Source organism: Coregonus clupeaformis, chromosome 37 (genome assembly GCF_020615455.1).
Source record: "Coregonus clupeaformis isolate EN_2021a chromosome 37, ASM2061545v1, whole genome shotgun sequence".
Lineage (NCBI taxonomy): Eukaryota > Metazoa > Chordata > Actinopteri > Salmoniformes > Salmonidae > Coregonus > Coregonus clupeaformis.
Window position 1 is genome coordinate 10,121,801 of NC_059228.1, and position 21,398 is coordinate 10,143,198.

General features: G+C 43.2%; 1 protein-coding gene across 2 annotated transcripts in view; it reads right to left on the bottom strand.

The window, feature by feature from the left end:
- plekhh2 (pleckstrin homology domain containing, family H (with MyTH4 domain) member 2) overlaps positions 1 to 21,398 on the bottom strand; it is a 50,430-nt gene that overhangs the window by 1,283 nt on the left and 27,749 nt on the right. Inside the window, exons 5-27 of one of the 2 annotated variants that reach the window (XM_045211534.1) lie at positions 21,192 to 21,275; positions 20,873 to 20,954; positions 20,614 to 20,793; positions 14,622 to 15,496; positions 14,467 to 14,542; positions 14,265 to 14,359; positions 13,957 to 14,137; positions 13,531 to 13,667; positions 11,366 to 11,479; positions 10,727 to 10,813; positions 10,384 to 10,542; positions 9,762 to 9,842; positions 9,496 to 9,675; positions 7,757 to 7,865; positions 7,473 to 7,585; positions 7,190 to 7,270; positions 6,355 to 6,452; positions 6,045 to 6,222; positions 5,321 to 5,476; positions 3,201 to 3,298; positions 2,913 to 3,054; positions 768 to 913; positions 302 to 431 (exon numbers count right to left, since the gene is read on the bottom strand). In XM_045211534.1, coding sequence (XP_045067469.1) covers positions 302 to 431; positions 768 to 913; positions 2,913 to 3,054; positions 3,201 to 3,298; positions 5,321 to 5,476; positions 6,045 to 6,222; positions 6,355 to 6,452; positions 7,190 to 7,270; positions 7,473 to 7,585; positions 7,757 to 7,865; positions 9,496 to 9,675; positions 9,762 to 9,842; positions 10,384 to 10,542; positions 10,727 to 10,813; positions 11,366 to 11,479; positions 13,531 to 13,667; positions 13,957 to 14,137; positions 14,265 to 14,359; positions 14,467 to 14,542; positions 14,622 to 15,496; positions 20,614 to 20,793; positions 20,873 to 20,954; positions 21,192 to 21,275 — 3,582 coding nt within the window. Of the gene's footprint in view, positions 1 to 301; positions 432 to 767; positions 914 to 2,912; positions 3,055 to 3,200; positions 3,299 to 5,320; positions 5,477 to 6,044; positions 6,223 to 6,354; positions 6,453 to 7,090; positions 7,271 to 7,472; positions 7,586 to 7,756; positions 7,866 to 9,495; positions 9,676 to 9,761; positions 9,843 to 10,383; positions 10,543 to 10,726; positions 10,814 to 11,365; positions 11,480 to 13,530; positions 13,668 to 13,956; positions 14,138 to 14,264; positions 14,360 to 14,466; positions 14,543 to 14,621; positions 15,497 to 20,613; positions 20,794 to 20,872; positions 20,955 to 21,191; positions 21,276 to 21,398 lie in introns of both variants that reach the window. The other variant, XM_045211533.1, reaches the window with a different exon arrangement.

The window sequence follows — 21,398 nt, forward strand, 5'->3', positions numbered from 1 at the left end:
CTAAGTGTGTACCTGAAGTATATTGTCTAACTGGGTTATGTATGGATTTCATTTTCTGCCAGCACACACACACACACAACACACAGACATTTCTGTCGTGTTCTTTGTATCTATAAGAGGCAATATTAACGTGCGCACCACCACATTGTGTGTCTGTGTGGTGCAGGGAATAGAAAAACCCAATGCTCAGTGTGGTCAATGATGATGTAGTACGAAATGTCAACAAATAGGTAAATGTTCAATAGGTAACTGTGTATGCGGAAGTATTTTTGGTCTTTGTCCAGTAAATAAACACACGCACCTCCGCTTCAAACAGCTTGGCCCCGAAGAAGGGCCACTTCCTGGCCACAGTCAGGTAGATGCGTACACACTCGGATGAACTTCGACCCCTGAGTGATGCCCATCGGGTGGACAGACGCTGGCGCAGTTGCCTGGGGGGTGGGAGAGGGTAGTTTATAAATGACAGAGTGTGTGTGAGGGGGATTAATAAATAACTGAAAGTATGGGAGTCAGACTAAGAGAGAATATAATTTCCCCTCGAGAGGTGTGTGAAACTTGGGTAAAGAAGGAAATAATAGCAGACCTAGGTCCAAATATTATTTGAAATCTTTCAAATACTTTTAGCGTTTGCTTTAGCCTGCCCTGAGTGCCAGATGGGTGGGTTTTGCACTTTTACAACTATTCTATTGATTCCATTGCGTCAATCAAGTCCAGCCAAAAGTTTTTGAACCCAGGTCTGTATAATAGAACACATTCTAGCAGCTTACCTGAGTTGTTCCTCAGTGGATGTCCTGCGGTAGTGTTTTGGGTAGAACCTCTCCAGTACCTGTTTCAGGGTCTGGTTAGACTTGGTCTGGGCTGAGTTGGGGCTGGCTGGGGTGGAGAACGGACGCTCAAAATCTCCAAACTCCACCTGAGACCAGAAACAATTACATTAACATTTACAAAGGAGACTCTAGTCTTTACACTGCGATACCATCTAATATCCACTACTGACAGGTAAACTCTTTTGGTTCCAATTAAACCTTCCTATATTTAACAACTCTGAATACACTGTTGACTTTCAAAACAAGGTGAGACAATGACAAGTTGGCAAACTGCTCACACCCAGGCTTGGGGTACTGCAATGGCATTCAATACAATTGCAAATTCCCCATTCAACACATAGACAAAGGCAGAATAAACTGTTTTAGAGATGATATGTCATTTACAATGGGCAGACAGTGAGGAGAGAGAAAATACACCAATGATGGGTAAAATTTATGGGATTATATACAGTAGGTACAGTGCCTTGCAAAAGTATTCATCCACTTTTGCGTTTTTCCTACTTTGTTGCATTACAACCTGTAATTTAAATGGATTTTTGGGGGGATTTCATGTAATGGACATATACAAAATAGTCCAAATTGGTGAAGTGAAATGAAAAAAATAACTTGTTTCAAAAAATTTAAAAAAATTAATAACGGAAAAGTGCTGCGTGCATACGTATTCACCCCCTTTGCTATGAAGCCCCTTATAAGATCTGGTGCAACCAATTACCTTCAGAAGTCACATAATTAGTTAAATAAAGTCCACCTGTGTGCAATCTAAGTGTCACATGATCTGTCACATGATCTCAGTATATATACACCTGTTCTGAAAGGCCCCAGAGTCTGCAACACCACTAAGCAAGGGGCACCACCAAGCAAGCAGCACCATGAAGACCAAGGAGCTCTCCAAACAGGTCAGGGACAAAGTTGTGGAGAAGTACAGATCAGGGTTGGGTTATAAAAAACTTTGAACATCCCACGGAGCACCATTAATTCCATTATTAAAAAATGGAAAGAATATGGCTCCACAACAAACCTGCCAAGAGAGGGCCGCCCACCAGAACTCACGTACCAGGCAAGGAGGGCATTAATCAGAGAGGCAACAAAGATACCAGATAACCCTGAAGGAGCTGCAAAGCTCCACAGTGGAGATTGGAGTATCTGTCCATATGACCACTTTAAGCCATACACTGGGCTTTACGGAAGAGTGGCCAGAAAAAAGCCATTGCTTAAAGAAATAAATAAGCAAACACGTTTGGTGTTCGTCAAAATGCATGTGGGAGACTCCCCAAACATATGGAAGAAGGTACTCTGGTCAGATGAGACTAAAATTGAGCTTTTTGGCCATCAAGGAAAACGCTATGTCTGGCGCAAACCCAACACCTCTCATCATCCCGAGAACACCATCCCCACAGCGAAGCATAGTGGTGGCAGCATCATGCTGTGGGGATGTTTTTCATCGGCAGGGACTGGGAAACTGGTCAGAATTGAAGGAATGGTGGATGGCGCTAAATACAGGGAAATTCTTGAGGGAAACCTGTTTCAGTCTTCCAGAGATTTGAGATTGGGACGGAGGTTCACCCTAAGCCTACTGCTAAAGCAACACTTGAGTGGCTTAAGGGGAAACATTGAAATGTCTTGGAATGGCCTAGTCAAAGCCCAGACCTCAATCCAATTGAGAATCTGTGGTATGACTTAAAGATTGCTGTACACCAGCGGAACCCATCCAACTTCAAGGAGCTGGAGCAGTTTTTTCTTGAAGAATGGGCAACAATCCCAGTGACTAGATGTGCCAAGCTTATCGAGACATACCCCAAGAGACTTGCAGCTGTAATTGCTGCAAAAGGTGGCTCTACAAAGTATTGACTTTGGTGGGGTGAATAGTTATGCACGCTGAAGTTTTCTGTTTTTTTTGTCTTATTTCTTGTTTGTTTCACAAGAAAAAATATTTTGCATCTTCAAAGTGGTAGGAATGTTGTGTAAATCAAATGATACAAACCTCAAAAAAACCAATTTTAATTCCAGGTTGTAAGGCAACAAAATAGGAAAAATGCCAAGGGGGGTGAATACCTTCGCAAGCCACTGTATATGGACGTCACAGACCTGGGCTAGCAGGGCAGACATCTCAAGAGCCAGCTCCTTGTTGACAGGGAAGTGTCCTGCTATGATGGCCTCGTTCGTCTGATAGGCCAGGAGCAGCCTCTCTCTCTCTGACTCACCTCGCACCTGAGGAGAGAAGTACAGCCTGCACACAGACAGACAGAGACACACACGCACGCACACACACACCCAGACACAGACCCAAACACAGACAGAGTGTTAAGGGGTTAACTAGTGGTGAATGAGATCTCTACATACACACAGTAAGTGAAAGTAAAGTGTAAAATCTACCTGTTCTTGTAGGTGAGCCGGAAAGTTCTGGTGTTCTCAGACTTGCCCGTGTGCTGCTCCTTGGAGGCCTGCTCCCATTTGGAGATGATGTCACAGATCTGTGAGAAAGGAAGACATGCATCTTTTGTGACAAAGACTTCAGATTTGACAAAGGCTTTGTTGAAAAAAATAATAAAGAACCCTTAAAAGGCAAATCCTCACAATTTCTCCAGCACAATACCAGTGTCTACATACAGTGGGGGAAAAAAGTATTTAGTCAGCCACCAATTGTGCAAGTTCTCCCACTTAAAAAGATGAGAGAGGCCTGTAATTTTCATCATAGGTACACGTCAACTATGACAGACAAAATGAGAAAAAAAAATCCAGAAAATCACATTGTAGGATTTTTAATGAATTTATTTGCAAATTATGGTGGAAAATAAGTATTTGGTCAATAACAAAAGTTTCTCAATACTTTGTTATATACCCTTTGTTGGCAATGACACAGGTCAAACGTTTTCTGTAAGTCTTCACAAGGTTTTCACAAACTGTTGCTGGTATTTTGGCCCATTCCTCCATGCAGTTCTCCTCTAGAGCAGTGATGTTTTGGGGCTGTCGCTGGGCAACGCAGACTTTCAACTCCCTCCAAAGATTTTCTATGGGGTTGAGATCTGGAGACTGGCTAGGCCACTCCAGGACCTTGAAATGCTTCTTACGAAGCCACTCCTTCGTTGCCCGGGCGGTGTGTTTGGGATCATTGTCATGCTGAAAGACCCAGCCACGTTTCATCTTCAATGCCCTTGCTGATGGAAGGAGGTTTTCACTCAAAATCTCACAATACATGGCCCCATTCATTCTTTCCTTTACAAGGATCAGTCGTCCTGGTCCCTTTGCAGAAAAACAGTCCCAAAGCATGATGTTTCCACCCCCATGCTTCACAGTAGGTATGGTGTTCTTTGGATGCAACTCAGCATTCTTTGTCCTCCAAACATGACGAGTTGAGTTTTTACCAAAAAGTTATATTTTGGTTTCATCTGACCATATGACATTCTCCCAATCCTCTTCTGGATCATCCAAATGCACTCTAGCAAACTTCAGACGGGCCTGGACATGTACTGGCTTAAGCAGGGGGACATGTCTGGCACTGCAGGATTTGAGTCCCTGGCGGCGTAGTGTGTTACTGATGGTAGGCTTTGTTACTTTGGTCCCAGCTCTCGACAGGTCATTCACTAGGTCCCCACGTGTGGTTCTGGGATTTTTGCTCACCGTTCTTGTGATCATTTTGACCCCACGGGGTGAGATCTTGCGTGGAGCCCCAGATCGAGGGAGATTATCAGTGGTCTTGTATGTCTTCCATTTCCTAATAATTGCTCCCACAGCTCTTTGGTCTTGGCCATAGTGGAGTTTGGAGTGTGACTGTTTGAGGTTGTGGACAGGTGTCTTTTATACTGATAACAAGTTCAAACAGGTGCCATTAATACAGGTAACGAGTGGAGGACAGAGGAGCCTCTTAAAGAATAAGTTACAGGTCTGTGAGAGCCAGAAATCTTGCTTGTTTGTAGGTGACCAAATACTTATTTTCCACCATAATTTGCAAATAAATTCATTAAAAATCCTACAATGTGATTTTCTGGATTTTCTTTTCTCAATTTGTCTGTCATAGTTGACGTGTACCTATGATGAAAATTACAGGCCTCTCTCATCTTTTTAAGTGGGAGAACTTGCACAATTGGTGGCTGACTAAATACTTTTTTCCCCCACTGTATGTGAAAACTGCACATTTTTACGATTTGTACAAACAAATATTAAGTTAATAAGTTCTACCCGATGAGCAAGAAAATACCCTTCCTCTGGCTAGAAATTCGTTGCAGGTTTTGAAAATCACAGAGAAGCATTTTATAGGACCTTTAATCTGATCTTTTTAACCACAGATCATATAAACGTGCCATTTTTACATATGTAGACACTTGTATAGTGCTAGAGATAATGAATATGAGGTTGAAATGCCCTTTAAGTGCTTTTCCAATAAAGACAGCAGATATTGTCCACATTTTTTGAGTGGGGAAAAATACTTTCCAGTATTTGTGTGTTGATTCTGTGAATGTGGCCATGTCTGTATGATGTCAGCTATTCAGTCTAACCTTGATGCCCCCCTGTAGACAGTGCTCCAGCTCTCGTCCAGTAGGGTCGTCCGTGTAGAGGCTGAAGCCTGATTGACCAGTTTTCCTCATGCCTGTGTCCTGGTTCAGTCTGCACTGAAACTCCTCCACTGTGGTAGAGGCATCAAAGCCCACTACCTGGATGGGGCAAAATACACCGTCAATGTGTGTGTGTGTGTGTGTGTGTGTGTGCATGCACCTTTGTGGTTGCAAAGGGAGGGTATATTACTGGAAACTTTTGTTTTATTATCAGATGACATCTAGTGGCCTTTTTGGGTAATTCAGATTATCACAGGTGTCTGTAATTATCTCTGGCCCACAGCATGTAGAATATATAAAATAATCAAATAAGATGATTTAGTGAATACCATTGGTGTTTAATATGAGGGTTTAGGCATGAAATATATATATATATATTTTACTATGTCAATATTTCTTTGTTGTAAATGTTTTGGCACCAAACTGGTGGCAGTTGTGAAAAAAGTAAATAGTTGAAAGAGTTGCAGAGTTAAAAAGTAAAAAAGTAATTTAAGTATAAATTACCAAATTTACCATAGATTGCCATATATTACCTGTTAATTACCAAAATTACAGAAGATTCTGTTCACTTTGGTAAATTACCTGTAGCTTTAAAACCCTAGCATGCACACGTGTGTGCGTCTCTCTCCCTGTGCACACTAACTGGTAGAGAGAGTATGTGTTGTACCTGGTATGTGTTGTTGAGGAAGTGAACAGGTACACTGAAGGGCAGTGAGTGGTGGTATGGGTTCCTGAGAAGGATAGACAGGATCTCCATACGGGACGCCCGGGCCTGACGCTCACCCTTTTGCTGGGTCCTCTCTACCGACCTCTGACAGTAGATGGCGTATTTACCCACCTCTGTTCTGAGAGAGACACACAGGGGAAAGTACAGTCAAATTGCAGGTAAATACAAGGTTGGGTTAGCAAATGAGCGACTAGGAAGTCAGACTAGGGACAATTTGCATGCGTGCGTGTGTGAGTGTGTGTGTGCTCACCTTGAGTCTCCATGCTTCTTAAGGTGTACCTGCAGCAGCCAAAGGAAGGGGTGCTGGGGCAGAAAGAGACCCACACACAGAGCCAGGAACTGCCATCCCTGTGGAAGACCATACATTTACATTTTAGTTATTTAGCATACAAACATAAACTCTCATTTGTTAACTCCGTATACACTGAGTATACCAAACATTAGGAACACCTTCCTAATATTGAGTTGTAAACCCAGCCACGTTGCAGTTGACACAAACCGGTGTGCCTGGCACTTACTACCATACTCCGTTCAAAGGCACATAAATCTTGTGTCTTGCCCATTCACCCTCTGAATGGCACACATACACAATCCATGTCTCAATTGTCTCGAGGCCTAAAAATCCTTCTTTAACCTGTCTCCTACCCTTTATCTACACTGATTGAAGTGGATTTAATAAGTGCCATCAATAAGGGATCATAGCCTTCACCTAGATTCACCTGGTCAGTCTATGTCATGGAAAGAGCAGGTGTTCTTAATGTTTTGTATACTCAGTGGATAAGGGCAAACTCTGTTTAAATCCATTGCAATTCACTAGTTCAAATTCAAATACATACTCTGCATGCTCCAGTTTAGTGCACCCATAATGGATTCACAACAATCTATTCATGACCGCCACAATCCATTGAATTTGTCAGGTGTGGACTGTATGTAATTTTACATGTACTCCTGCTGCCCCTCTGTGGTGAAAGAGTATGTATGTGTACCTGCAAGGGCCAGGGCTGCCCTTGGGGCTGTCTCTTGCGTGTCTGTTTGATGAGCTGACAAAATAACTCGTTTTGTAGCTCTGGGTGGGTCAGGCACACCTGCAACGCACTCTGGGCCAGGGACACGTGGTAGTCAATGGCTGGAGCATCGATTGCCACGTTGATGAAGAGCTGGCATGTCTGGAAGAGAGGGAGAGAGGGGGACAGAAAGAGAGAGAGATATAAAGAGAAAGGAGGAGAGTCATTGGAAAAACTGACATAGCTCTTTGAATATTATTTATTGTCAAAAGATTGCAAGGCCCATGAACTAATTCTCTTTGCGTGCACATGTCTGTGATGTCATGCGCGTGAGTGTTTGTGCGCATGTGTGTGTGTATCCTACCTTAAAGAGCTTGATGGCCTCAGTCTGCAGGGCCTGAGAGGGCAGGGTGGTGAGTGGAGATGACAGACCCTCTTTACTGAAACACAGCATGGGGTTTCTCCATATCTGAGAGTCTGAACGAAAGAGCGAGAGAAAAAGAGCGAGTTTGGAAAATGCAGTGAAAACTATTGACATACTGAAGAGAAGTCTTGCACACCCGACTTATAGTCACTTTCAATAGCAGAAGAGTCTAACTGATGAGATACTGAAACAGACAAAAGCCAGAAGAGCAGTAGGACACTCACTTGGTTCTCCCTCCACATTGAGCAGTTGGCCCACCAACTGCTCAAACTCTGTGCCAACCTTGCCCACCGTGTTGCCCGCTGCCACCGACAGGTGATACAGCCAAGCCTCCTAAAGAAACCAGAAGACAGGGCAGAACCACTATAGCTACAGTGCCTATCAAGTATTCATCCCCGTTGAATCTTTTCACACTGAAATTGACTTAATTGTGATTTTCTGTCACTGATCTACACAAAATACTTAATAATGTCAAAGTGAAAAGAAAATTATATAAATGTTTACACATTTATACAAAATAAATAACTAAAATCTATTAACCCACTTTGTTATGGCAAGCCTAAATAAGTTGAGGAGTAAAAATGTGCTTAACAAATCACATAATAAGTTGCATGGACTCATTCTGTGTGCAATAATAGGGTTTAACATGCTTTTTGAATGACTACCACATCTCTGTACCCCACACATACAATTATCTATAAGGTCCCTCAGTCGATTAATGAATTTCAAGCACAGATTCAACCACAAAGACCAGGGAGCTTTTCTAATGCCTCGCAAAGAAGGGCACTGATTGGTAGATGGGCAAAGAAAAAGCAGACACTGAATATCCCTTTGAGCATGGTAAAGTTATTAGGCTTTGGATGGTGTATCAATACACTCAGTCACTACAAAGATACAGGTGTCCTTCCAAACTGAGTTGCCAGAGAGAAAGAAACCACTCAGGGTTTTCACAATGAGGCCAATGGTGATTTAAAAACATTTACAGAGTTTAATGGCTGTGATGGGAGAAAACTGGATCGATCAACAACATTGTAGTTACTCCACAATACAAACCTAAATGACATAGTGAAAAGACGGAAGCCTATACAGAATTAAAATATTCCAAAACATGCATTCTGTTTACAAAAAGGCACTATAGTAATACAGCAAAAAAACATGCAAAGCATTACGTTTATGGCAAATCCAACACAGCACCACTGAGTACCACTCTCCATATTTTCAAGCATAGTGGCTGCATCATGTTATGGGTATGCTTGTCATCAGCAAGGTCTGGAGACAATAATCTAAAACACAAGGTCAAATCTACACTGGAATTGCTTACCAAGAAGACAGTGAATGTTCTTGAGTGGTCTAGTTTCAGTTTTGACTTAAATCTGCTTGAAATCTATGGCAAGATTTAAGATGGCTGTCTAGCAATAATCAACAACCAATTTGACAGAGCTTGAAGAATTTGAAAAGAATAATGCGCAAATATTGCACAATCCAGGTGTGCAAAGCTTTTAGAGACTTAGATACCCCAAAGTACTCACAGCTGTAATTGCTGCCGAAGGTGTTTCTAACATGTATTGATTTAGGGGGTGAATACTTATTTAAATGTGTGTTTAATTTGTCATAAAAGTATTTATTTAAATTTTTATTCCACTTTGACATTAGTGTTTTGTGTAGATCTTTGACAATTCTTTCCCCATTAAATACATTTGAATCCCACTTCGTAACACAATCAAATTTGAAGAAATCTTATGATAGGCACTGTACAGTATATTGGCTAATTACGGCAGTATTAGCAGTATCTACCAGTTGGGTGAAGCATGGTGCTTGCAACACCACAGTTGTGGGTTTGATTCTAGCAAGTGAAACACGTACTAAAATGTATTCACTGTAGGTCATTTTTGTGTCTGTGTGACCTTTTTATCATGGGATGTTCTCTACCATGTATCCACACTGATTCTGGCTCCTCTCATACCTTCTCATGTCGGGATTCAATGAGCAGGTAGGTGGGGCCCTGCTCCTGGGGATGGACAGCTATGGTGTGGGGCGTGGCCTGTAAGCCCCTCCCGCATGACTTCAGCTCCTCATCCGAGTCACGTGACCTGTCCACCTCCTCCACCCGAGCCTCCCACAGCTTGATCTGACCTAGGGGGAACTGTGGGGGCGCACACTGCGCGTTAGTATGGTGAATGGGAAGATGGATGAGTAGAGAGTATGAGTATAAGTGAATGAGTTGTGTACCTTGTCATCCTGACTGCGGAAGTAGTAGAGTGTTTTACCGATGAGGGCACACCACACCCGCTTGGAGTAGCCATGTTTCACCTGACAGAGATACAAAAAAGTGACCTTCACTTCAATGAGGCACTGGTCATTGGTAACCACCTTAGTCAACCAAATGTCAACACTCGACTCATAGAGTCATAGTTCTAGAGAGTTATCGTTCAAGTAGAGAGTTTAAGGGGCAATCTGCAGTTCAAACAATAACAAAGCAAATAGGGCTGGAGAAATGAGGGGTAGGGCTGAAGAAATGTAACCTCTCCAAAATGTATAGACAGAGCTATGGATGCAAGGGCTGATCATCCATGATATCAAAATGCTAGTTTTAACAATGTTTTGAGGCTATACAGGGTTTGTTTACAATTACATTGTTTACAAACAAAGGAGTAAAGAAAGCTTATTTTTTGGGTTCTGATTGAGTTAGACAGTTGAACTAAGCTCACGAGGCATTTATAAGTTATATTATTCCAGAATCAATGGCTATATATTATGAATTTAAAAGTAACAAAAAAATGGATGTAGCAATCACAGATTGCCCCTTTAAAGTTCATGGCTATCAGGGATATTTAGTGCTGTAAGACAGAACCTTGATGAGATGGCCCTTCATCCCGGGTCGTATCTCAGGTTGAGCGAACAGTGGGCTGGCTGTTTTGACCCTCAGAACACTCTGTAGAACCCTCAGCCACTCCTCTAGCAGGTTGGGAGAGTCTGCCTTCAGATAGTATACTCTCTTCCCTGTAACAATCTGAGATAACACACACGCATGCGGGCACGTCAGCATGCACGCACACAAACAGGAAATTATAGTTAATGCTAAAAATGTGCAGGCAAATATCCACATGAACACACTCTCCTGCTCTCTCTCTCTCTCTCTCACACACACACACACACACACACACACACACACACACACACACACACACTAGTACCTGGAGCACTTGCTTCCCGTCGCCGCGGGCGATACTACTGGTGGTGTTGACCTCAATCTGACCCTGTGGTCTCCGGATGACATCACTCTGGGAAGACCAATCACATAGGCTCATTCAGTAAATGACATAAGTGAGAGTGTTACAGTTCACTGAACCAAATCATCAGACCTGTCATGAGAGCTACAGATGTAGGATCTTAATTTGATCACTCTTTTGTTGCTGCACAGCAGGAAATGCAAACTTGTAGTGTATTCAAGGTTTAAAAAGGCTTCTAAAGTTTGTAATTTCCACTTTAAAATGTCAGACTTGATTTGCCCTAATGAAAAATGTAACAACTCCGACAAAAATGTCCACATAATAATTCACATTTCCTGTTGCTGCAGGTTTATTCTCCTGCTGTAGCAAACTGGCTCAAATTAAGATCCTACATCTGTAGACATGAACGTGTACAAGGAGACATGGCAGAAAAACACTCACACTAAATATAGCCTCAGATGTACACAAACCCATAAATAACATAGATCATAACAGTGTCAGTCCACATTAATTTCAAGGCAAACTTTTGAGGCCAGTTGGTATACATGATTTGAGTGAGTGTGTGTGAGCGTGTGTGTGAGTGTGTGAGTTTTTCTAACTGACCGGTGACTTGTAATAGAGCAGCTCTCCATCTTTGAGGACAAACCAGCGTCTCTTCCAAGTCTTCTTCCACGTTTTCACCATCTTCAGGAGGTACCCTGACTTCTCCATGGGCTCCTACAAACACAGGAGTTGGGGAGTGGTGTGTATGTATAGTGTCAGGTGTAGGGTATATGTGTTGGCTGTGTCACTTTATCAGCAAACTCTTGTCGAGAGAGTATGCGCCAAAACCAGATTGGGCAAGTTTGCTATTTTATTGCAACAGTTTTTGTGACAAAACCATCGGTAGAGTTGAAAATGCAATGGAAACCCATTTAATTTAGATGTTTTATTTGGTACATGGGAACTTAACTGTAAAATTGTTTTTTTATGGGCACCATGTCATCATGCACAACCTTTTACAGTGGGGAAAAAATGTATTTAGTCAGCCACCAATTGTGCAAGTTCTCCCACTTAAAAAGATGAGAGAGGCCTGTAATTGTTCATCATAGGTACACATCAACTATGACAGACAAATTGAGAAAAAAAATTCCAGAAAATCACATTGTAGGATTTTTTATGAATTTATTTGCAAATTATGATGGAAAATAAGTATTTGGTCACCTACAAACAAGCAAGATTTCTGGCTCTCACAGACCTGTAACTTCTTCTTTAAGAGGCTCCTCTGTCCTCCACTCGTTACCTGTATTAATGGCACCTGTTTGAACTTGTTATCAGTATAAAAGACACCTGTCCACAACCTCAAACAGTCACACTCCAAACTCCACTATGGCCAAGACCAAAGAGCTGTCATAGGACACCAGAAACAAAATTGTAGACCTGCACCAGGCTGGGAAGACTGAATCTGCAATAGGTAAGCAGCTTGGTTTGAAGAAATCAACTGTGGGAGCAATTATTAGGAAATGGAAGACATACAAGACCACTGACAATCTCCCTCGATCTGGGGCTCCACGCAAGATCTCACCCCGTGGGGTCAAAATGATCACAAGAACGGTGAGCAAAAATCCCAGAACCACACGGGGGGGACCTAGTGAATGACCTGGAGAGAGCTGGGACCAAAGTAACAAAGCCTACCATCAGTAACACACTACGCCGCCAGGGACTCAAATCCTGCAGAGCCAGACGTGTCCCCCTGCTTAAGCCAGTACATGTCCAGGCCCGTCTGAAGTTTGCTAGAGTGCATTTGGATGATCCAGAAGAGGATTGGGAGAATGTCATATGGTCAGATGAAACCAAAATATAACTTTTTGGTAAAAACTCAACTCGTCGTGTTTGGAGGACAAAGAATGCTGAGTTGCATCCAAAGAACACCATACCTACTGTGAAGCATGGGGGTGGAAACATCATGCTTTGGGGCTGTTTTTCTGCAAAGGGACCAGGACGACTGATCCGGGTAAAGGAAAGAATGAATGGGGCCATGTATCGTGAGATTTTGAGTGAAAACCTCCTTCCATCAGCAAGGGCATTGAAGATGAAACGTGGCTGGGTCTTTCAGCATGACAATGATCCCAAACACACCGCCCGGGCAACGAAGGAGTGGCTTCGTAAGAAGCATTTCAAGGTCCTGGAGTGGCCTAGCCAGTCTCCAGATCTCAACCCCATAGAAAATCTTTGGAGGGAGTTGAAAGTCCGTGTTGCCCAGCGACAGCCCCAAAACATCACTGCTCTAGAGGAGATCTGCATGGAGGAATGGGCCAAAATACCAGCAACAGTGTGTGAAAACCTTGTGAAGACTTACAGAAAACGTTTGACCTGTGTCATTGCCAACAAAGGGTATATAACGAAGTATTGAGAAACTTTTGTTATTGACCAAATACTTATTTTCCACCATAATTTGCAAATAAATTCATTAAAAATCCTACAATGTGATTTTCTGGAGAATTTTTTTGTATCATTTTGTCTGTCATAGTTGACGTGTCCCTATGATGAAATTTACAGGCCTCTCTCATCGTTTTAAGTGGGAGAACTTGCACAATTGGTGGCTGACTAAATACTTTTTTTCCCCCACTGTATACACAACAAGTCAGTTTGATGGAAACACCCCTCTGGTGGCATATTGTTTTATTCCGATTTTAGAATATTCCAATGAAAATCTGTCGGCAATTGGATGGAAACCTAGCTATAGAGAGAAACGTGGTTTGTGCTCAACAAAAAAACAATGTTCTTACATTCTTGCCGTTGTCGCGGGTGCTGGAGCAGGTCTTTGGGAGTTTCTGCTCTGGCTCAGAACACTCTGTGTCAGTAGAGTAGGCATCAGGAGGAATGGCATAGTCACTCTCTGATGTCATGGACGACATGGACACAGCTGGAGAAGAGGGAATACACAGACAGTCATGAGAACATGGTAATAATCACGTATGGATTTGGTTTTAATATGAGGCAGTGTGAGATGTGTACTCTTGTGTGAGCCTTCTTGTGGTGTGTTTGTGTGTGTGTGTGTGTGTGTGTGTGTGAGGTGTCTGACCATGTGTGTGCAATGACCATGTGTGTGTATGTGTATGTGTGCATGCGCATGCTTGCGTGTGCAAGTGTGTGTGTGTGCGCAAGTGTGTGAGTCTGTATTTATGAAGTGTCCGTGTGAGTGTGTGCAGTACCTCTCTTGAGGGAGCGGGGGCTGCCGGGGTTGCTGTTTTTGCGGGAGCCGGATCTAGAGGTGTGTGAGCTACATTTAGATCCTTCCTCTTCTTCTGAGCTGGACGACTCCTCTGAGCTGGACGACTCCTCTGAGCTGGACGACTCTTCTGAGAACGGACTACTGCTCAGCAGAGTGGCTTTCTACAGAAGGTAATACACACCATCAGCTTGACACACACACACACACACACACACACACTCTAGAGGGTCACATTAAAACAGGACTTCTGCGGGTGACACACACACACACACACACACACACACCTACCCCCTTCAGTGTAGTGTAAACAGGCGTGGTCATGTTCTTATAGATGAGGGATGTGTAAAGCACAAAAGCAGGGTACGAGGACTGGAGGGAGGGGTCTGGAACAGAGATGACAGCTCAATCAGCCAATCACAGAGCCTTCTCCAAAACACAGGGCCAATGGCAGAACGGTACTGACCCAGTATTCTCTTCTTCTCTCTCTCACCTTTGCTTGCCTGGTCTGTACATGAGGTCTCTGACAGCCTGATGCCAGACTTAGCCACTGCATATATCCGGCTTTCCTAAAGGAACAGTCAACACAAGCAAAGCATAAAACACTCAAAGTATGTACAATAAAGGTAAATAGAACTTAATGCTCACCCAGGAGGGGAACCTGTGTAGAGGGGGTGTCGGTGGCTTGCTCCCTGGCACCGTGGCAGGGAGGTCTGGGCTCTCTGGGGGCTCGTCTTTGTCCGTGGCGAGTGAGGCTGGTGAGGTGCGCAAGGTTGGCTTGGTGGCTGGCTGAGGGGGCGTGTCTCTACCCGTCTCCATGCCGACCTCCTGTTCCTGATCCAGGTCGGTCTCTTGGGGCCTAAGGGGGCGGAGCATGCTGATGGCGTTGCGCGTCCGTCCATGAGCCGCCTCCGTGCTGATTGGCGGCTGGCTCAGGTGTCTCTTGGCCAGGGCCACGCTCATCACGCCAAACCCAGCGGGCGTCCGCAGGCGGGGCTGCTTGGGAGAGGCGGGGGGGTCTCTGGAGTCCTGGGTGGAGGTGGGGCGCTTGGGGGTGAGGATGGGGCTAGGGGTGTTGGAGGGGTCACTGGAGGAGGACGAGGAGTCTAGTCTCTGGGACTGGAAGCGTTTGTTGAGTTCGTCCGAGGAGCAATCCTCAAGTTTCCTCTCCCTGACCCCCTCCTTCTCCGTCAGCCCCCCCTCCCCGGACCCCGGCAGGTGGAAGTGGGGGAGCTTGGTACGCTCCATGTCATCATCGAACAGAGAGCTGCTGTCATCAGACGCTGTGAGGTAGGTCTCGCTGCCGGGACGGCTGTACTTCAGCGGACACCCCTCCCCTTCACACAAACCTCCACCCTCGCCCTCCAAAGCAGCAATGGAGAGCACAGAGGACACACAACGAGACTCTGGCCCTCCTGTGCTCTCACACACACTCTCAGTCTCCTCCTCTGAGGTAGCGTCCGCTGGTCTGTGGCCTCCACTCTCTGCCCCGGAGGAGACTGATGTCTCTGTATTGGTGTTATCTGTCAAAGTAAACAAACACTTGTATGACTGTAAATCGCTTTGGATAAAAGCGTCTGCTAAATGGCTTATTATTATCAATATCATGTACCAAATAACATACCAAATCAATGTTCTTCAATCCTGGTACTGGGGACTTACAGACTATGCTGTGCAGGCATTTGTTTCAGCCCAGTACTAACACGCCTGATTCAACTAATCAAAGGAATTATGATTAGTTAAGCTTAATAAGGTGTGTTAGTGCTGGTCCAGATCAAGAACCTGCACACCCTGTGTAGTCCAGCGGATAAGAACCAAATACACTGAGTATACCGAACATTAGGAACACCTTCCAACTCTTGCAACATAGCCTGTTGAATAATATAATTTTATATGCATAAAACGCATCATCCAAATGCATCGTATGCCTACACACATTGACTTGAATAAATGGTTGTATTTTCAATACCTTCAAACACCAAATTAGGCCTACCTAATCAAAATAGGCCATCATCACTATCAATCGTGAATTATAAATCTTCTCATTTTACAGGTCAAATGTCCAAGCTGCATCTGAATGCCATTTGATCTCACTCAGTTTCATGAGAATATGCATTTAGATCTTCTTGAGTGATGCGAGTAAATACTTTTTGAGCGGATTTCAGAGCATATGATATTAACAAGCAACAGACTATCCTACCTGTATTGTTTCCATCAGAGACCATTTTTCCTATGGTGCGCGCTAGTTTTGGCCGCATCATGAGAAAAAAAACTTGGCCATTCAGCACAATCATCCTTAAAGCTCTTAAGAAATTAGGTGGTGTTTTTGGTCTTACAGTAACAAGTATGCTATTATAGTCAGGCTATTATGCAGAATACTAATTAATAATTCATTAAGTGATCTTCCGAGACATTGATTCGTCACTCTGGTGCGCTCCAGGAGCACTACACCCCTAATTATATTCAGTTTTTCAAAATGATCACCAACCAGCACCATAGGGCCATATTGGACAAGATTCACATAAATAATTGGTACATACAGCCCAACTATGGCTTAAAATGTTTTAAGGGTTCTGGAGAATACAATAAAATGGCCCAAGAATGACATTTATATGTATCCTTTAAATATTTTGTAGAAAAGTGGTGAAAAGGTGCCAAAAGAAATCGACCAAAATGACTGATTCTTGAATATACTTTCATCCTCATTTTCAGTATTTTGGGTGTTCCCTAAAGTCTACTAAATACATTATACAGTGAGGGAAAAAAGTATTTGATCCCCTGCTGATTTTGTACGTTTGCCCACTGACAAAGAAATGATCAGTCTATAATTTTAATGGTAGGTTTATTTGAACAGTGAGAGACAGAATAACAACAAAATGTCAAAAATGTTATAAATTGATTTGCATTTTAATGAGGGAAATAAGTATTTGACCCCCTCTCAATCAGAAATATTTCTGGCTCCCAGGTGTCTTTTATACAGGTAACGAGCTGAGATTAGAAGCACACTCTTAAAGGGAGTGCTACTAATCTCAGCTTGTTACCTGTATAAAAGACACCTGTCCACAGAAGCAATCAATCAATCAGATTCCAAACTCTCCACCATGGCCAAGACCAAAGAGCTCTCCAAGGATGTCAGGGACAAGATTGTAGACCTACACAAGGCTGGAATGGGCTACAAGACCATTGCCAAGCAGTTTGGTGAGAAGGTGACAACAGTTGGTGCGATTATTCGCAAATGGAAGAAACACAAAATAACTGTCAATCTCTCTCGGCCATGGGCTCCATGCAAGATCTCACCTCGTGGAGTTGCAATGATCATGAGAATGGTGAGGAATCAGCCCAGAACTACACGGGAGGATCTTGTCAATGATCTCAAGGCAGCTGGGACCATAGTGACCAAGAAAACAATTGGTAACACACTACGCCGTGAAGGACTGAAATCCTGCAGCGCCCGCAAGGTCCCCCTGCTCAAGAAAGTACATATACAGGGCCGTCTGAAGTTTGCCAATGAACATCTGAATGATTCAGAGGAGAACTGGGTGAAAGTGTTGTGGTCAGATGAGACCAAAATCGAGCTCTTTGGCATCAACTCAACTCGCCGTGTTTGGAGGAGGAGGAATGCTGACTATGACCCCAAGAACACCATCCCTACCGTCAAACATGGAGGTGGAAACATTATGCTTTTCTGCTAAGGGGACAGGACAACTTCACCTCATCAAAGGGACGATGGACGGCGCCATGTGCTGTCAAATCTTGGGTGAGAACCTCCTTCCCTCAGCCAGGGCATTGAAAATGGGTCGTGGATGGGTATTCCAGCATGACAATGACCCAAAACACACGGCCAAGGCAACAAAGGAGTGGCTCAAGAAGAACCACATTAAGGTCCTGGAGTGGCCTAGCCAGTCTCCAGACCTTAATCCCATAGAAAATCTGTGGAGGGAGCTGAAGGTTTGAGTTGCCAAACGTCAGCCTCGAAACCTTAATGACTTGGAGAAGATCTGCAAAGAGGAGGGGAACAAAATCCCTCCTGAGATGTGTGCGAACCTGGTGGCCAACTACAAGAAACGTCTGACCTCTGTGATTGCCAACAAGGGTTTTGCCACCAAGTACTAAGTCATGTTTTGCAGAGGGGTCAAATACTTATTTCCCTCATTAAAATGCAAATCAATTCATAACATTTTTGACATGCGTTTTTTTCTGGATTGTTTTGTTGTTATTCTGTCTCTCACTGTTCAAATAAACCTACCATTAAAATTATAGACTGATCATGTCTTTGTCAGTGGGCAAACATACAAAATCAGCAGGGGATCAAATACTTTTTTCCCTCACTGTATATGATATTCTGTATTTTGTCAATTTCAAGAAATGTAACAAGAAACCTTCCCTGTAGCCTACTTACTCCCCTATACTTAGAATGTTGAAAATTGAACCATGGACATGAAGCCATTCTAATAGAACTCTACCTTTTTGAAAGGGAAGTATGGAACAGGATACTAAGGCTACCATTACTTATTATACAAGCACTGTTTTGGTACATATTAGATATCATTCTAATCCACAGATATCACACAATATTTTTAAATCATTAGGAGCATGCTGAAATTTGACCCTCTCAATAGAGGGATCAAAATATCAACAACAAAAAATGTGAGTTGGACAGCATTTTGGGCAAATTTTTGGTCGGAAGTTACATACACTTAGGTTGGAATCATTAAAACTAGTTTTTCAACCACTCCACACATTTCTTGTTAACAAACTATAGTTTTGGCAAGTCGGTTAGGACATCTACTTTGTGCATGACACAAGTATTTTTTCCAACAATTGTTTACAGACAGATTATTTCACTTATAATTCACTGTATCACAATTCCAGTGGGTCAGAAGTTTACATACACTAAGTTGACTGTGCCTTTAAACAGCTTGGAAAAATCCAGAAAATGATGTCATGGCTTTAGAAGCTTCTGATAGGCTAATTGACATAATTTGAGTCAATTGGAGGTGTACCTGTGGATGTATTTCAAGGCCTACCTTCAAACTCAGTGCCTCTTTGCTTGACATCATGGGAAAATCAAAAGAAATCAGCCAAGACCTCAGAAAAAGAATTGTAGACCTCCACAAGTCTGGTTCATCCTTGGGAGCAATTTCCAAACGCCTGAAGGTACCACGTTCATCTGTACAAACAATAGTACGCAAGTATAAACACCATGGGACCACGCAGCCGTCATACCGCTCAGGAAGGAGACGCGTTCTGTCTCCTAGAGATGAACGTACTTTGGTGCGAAAAGTGCAAATCAATCCCAGAACAACAGCAAAGGACCTTGTGAAGATGCTGGAGGAAACAGGTACACAATTATCTACGGTTTGCAACTGCACATGGGGACAAAGATTGTACTTTTTTGAGAAATGTCCTCTGGTCTGATGAAACAAAAATAGAACTGTTTGGCCATAATGACCATCGTTATGTTTGGAGGGAAAAGGGGACTGCTTGCAAGCCGAAGAACACCATCCCAACCATGAAGCACGGGGTGGCAGCATCATGCTGTGGGGGTGCTTTGCTGCAGGAGGGACTGGTGCACTTCACAAAATAGATGGCATCATGAGGAAGAAAATTATGTGGATATATTGAAGCAACATCTCAAGACATCAGTCAGGAAGTTAAAGCTTGGTCGCAAATGGTTCTTCCAAATGAACAATGACCCCAAGCATATTTCCAAAGTTGTGGCAAAATGGCTTAGGGACAACTAAGTCAAGGTATTGGAGTGGCCATCACAAAGCCCTGACCTCAATCCTATAGAAACTTGTGGGCAGAACTGAAAAAGCGTGTGCGAGCAAGGAGGCCTACAAACCTGACTCAGTTACACCAGCTCTGTCAGGAGGAATGGGCCAAAATTCCCCCAACTTACTGTGGGAAGCTTGTGGAAGGCTACCTGAAACGTTTGACCCCAGTTAAACAATTTAAAGGCAATGCTACCAAATACTAATTGAGTGTATGTAAACTTCTGACCCACTGGGAATGTGATGAAATAAATAAAAGCTGAAATAAATAATTCTCTCTACTATTATTCTGACATTTCACATTCTTAAAATAAAGTGGTGATCCTAACTGACCTAAAACAGGGACTTTTTTACTAGGATTAAATGTCAGGAATTGTGAAAAACTGAGTTTAAATGTATTTGGCTAAGGTGTATGTAAACTTCCGACTTCAACTGTATCTAGCATATCAAGTTTGATACTTGTATCATAAAATATAACAATTATTTCACCTATCCACTGGACTAGTGGTTCTCCTGGACCAGCAGTGAAGAACATAAGATGTAGGATCTTAATTTGATTACTCTTTTGTTGCTGAGAATTGTCGTGTAGAGCAGGAAATGCAAATGTGTAGTATATTCAAGGTTTAAAAAGGCTTTTAAAGTTTGTAATTTCCACTTAAATGACTTGATTTGCCTTACCAAAAAATTTATCAACCCCTACAAAAATCTCCATGAATTATAATTCACATTTTCTGTTGCTGCAGAATTATTTTCCTGCTGTAGCAAACTTGCTCAAATTAAAGATCCTACATTTGTAGTATGACGTTGATAGTCATAGAAATGATCAGTGATGGTCATCCAGTAGATATGAGGAGGTAGGGACTGACCAGTGTTGTTCCCCCCTTCGGCCTCGAGCTGGGTTCTGAGGGTCCTCTGGGCGGGCTCGGGGCCTGTTAGGACCTGGGGGTTCTTCCCTCGTACCTGGAAACAGCCAAACGTCAAGCTGCTGAGACGCTGGGCTTCCCCGGGCTTGGACTGGACACCACCTCCTCGCTTTTGCTCCAGGGCTGGAACACATACATGAAACAGACTTTAAAATGTCTAGCCAGGGGATTTGGGTGTGTGTGTCTTTCCTGTGGTCCTTACCCTGCATCTGTTTCTGTAACTCCTGGATCTGAGCCTCCTGCTGAATGTTGGTCTCTCTCAGAGCAGCATTCTCCACCTCAAACTAGGAACAGCACAAACTCTTGTAACACCAAAAAGCATCAACACTAATACTATACAAATACACATGCTTGTTTTGCTTTCCTTGTGGTGACCAAACAATTGATTCCCATTGAAAATCCTATTTTTCCTAACCCTAATTGCAACCCTAAGCCTAAATAGCATTTTTCCTTGTGGGGACTGGCAAAATGTTTTCCTTGTTTTGCTATCCTTGTGAGGACACACACTTCCTGTACTGTACCTCACACAGCTTCAGCATCACCCACTCTTTGATCTTGGCTGCTTTCTCCTCCACAGTCTTAGCATCCTGGGCTCGGATCTGTTTCTGGTAAGGGACAGAGACAGATATCAACACTGATCTAGGATCAGCATATCCTCCCCCAATCCTAACCCTAAACCATTAGGGGGGAAAGCACAAAACTGACCTTAGATCACTGTCTAGGGGCGG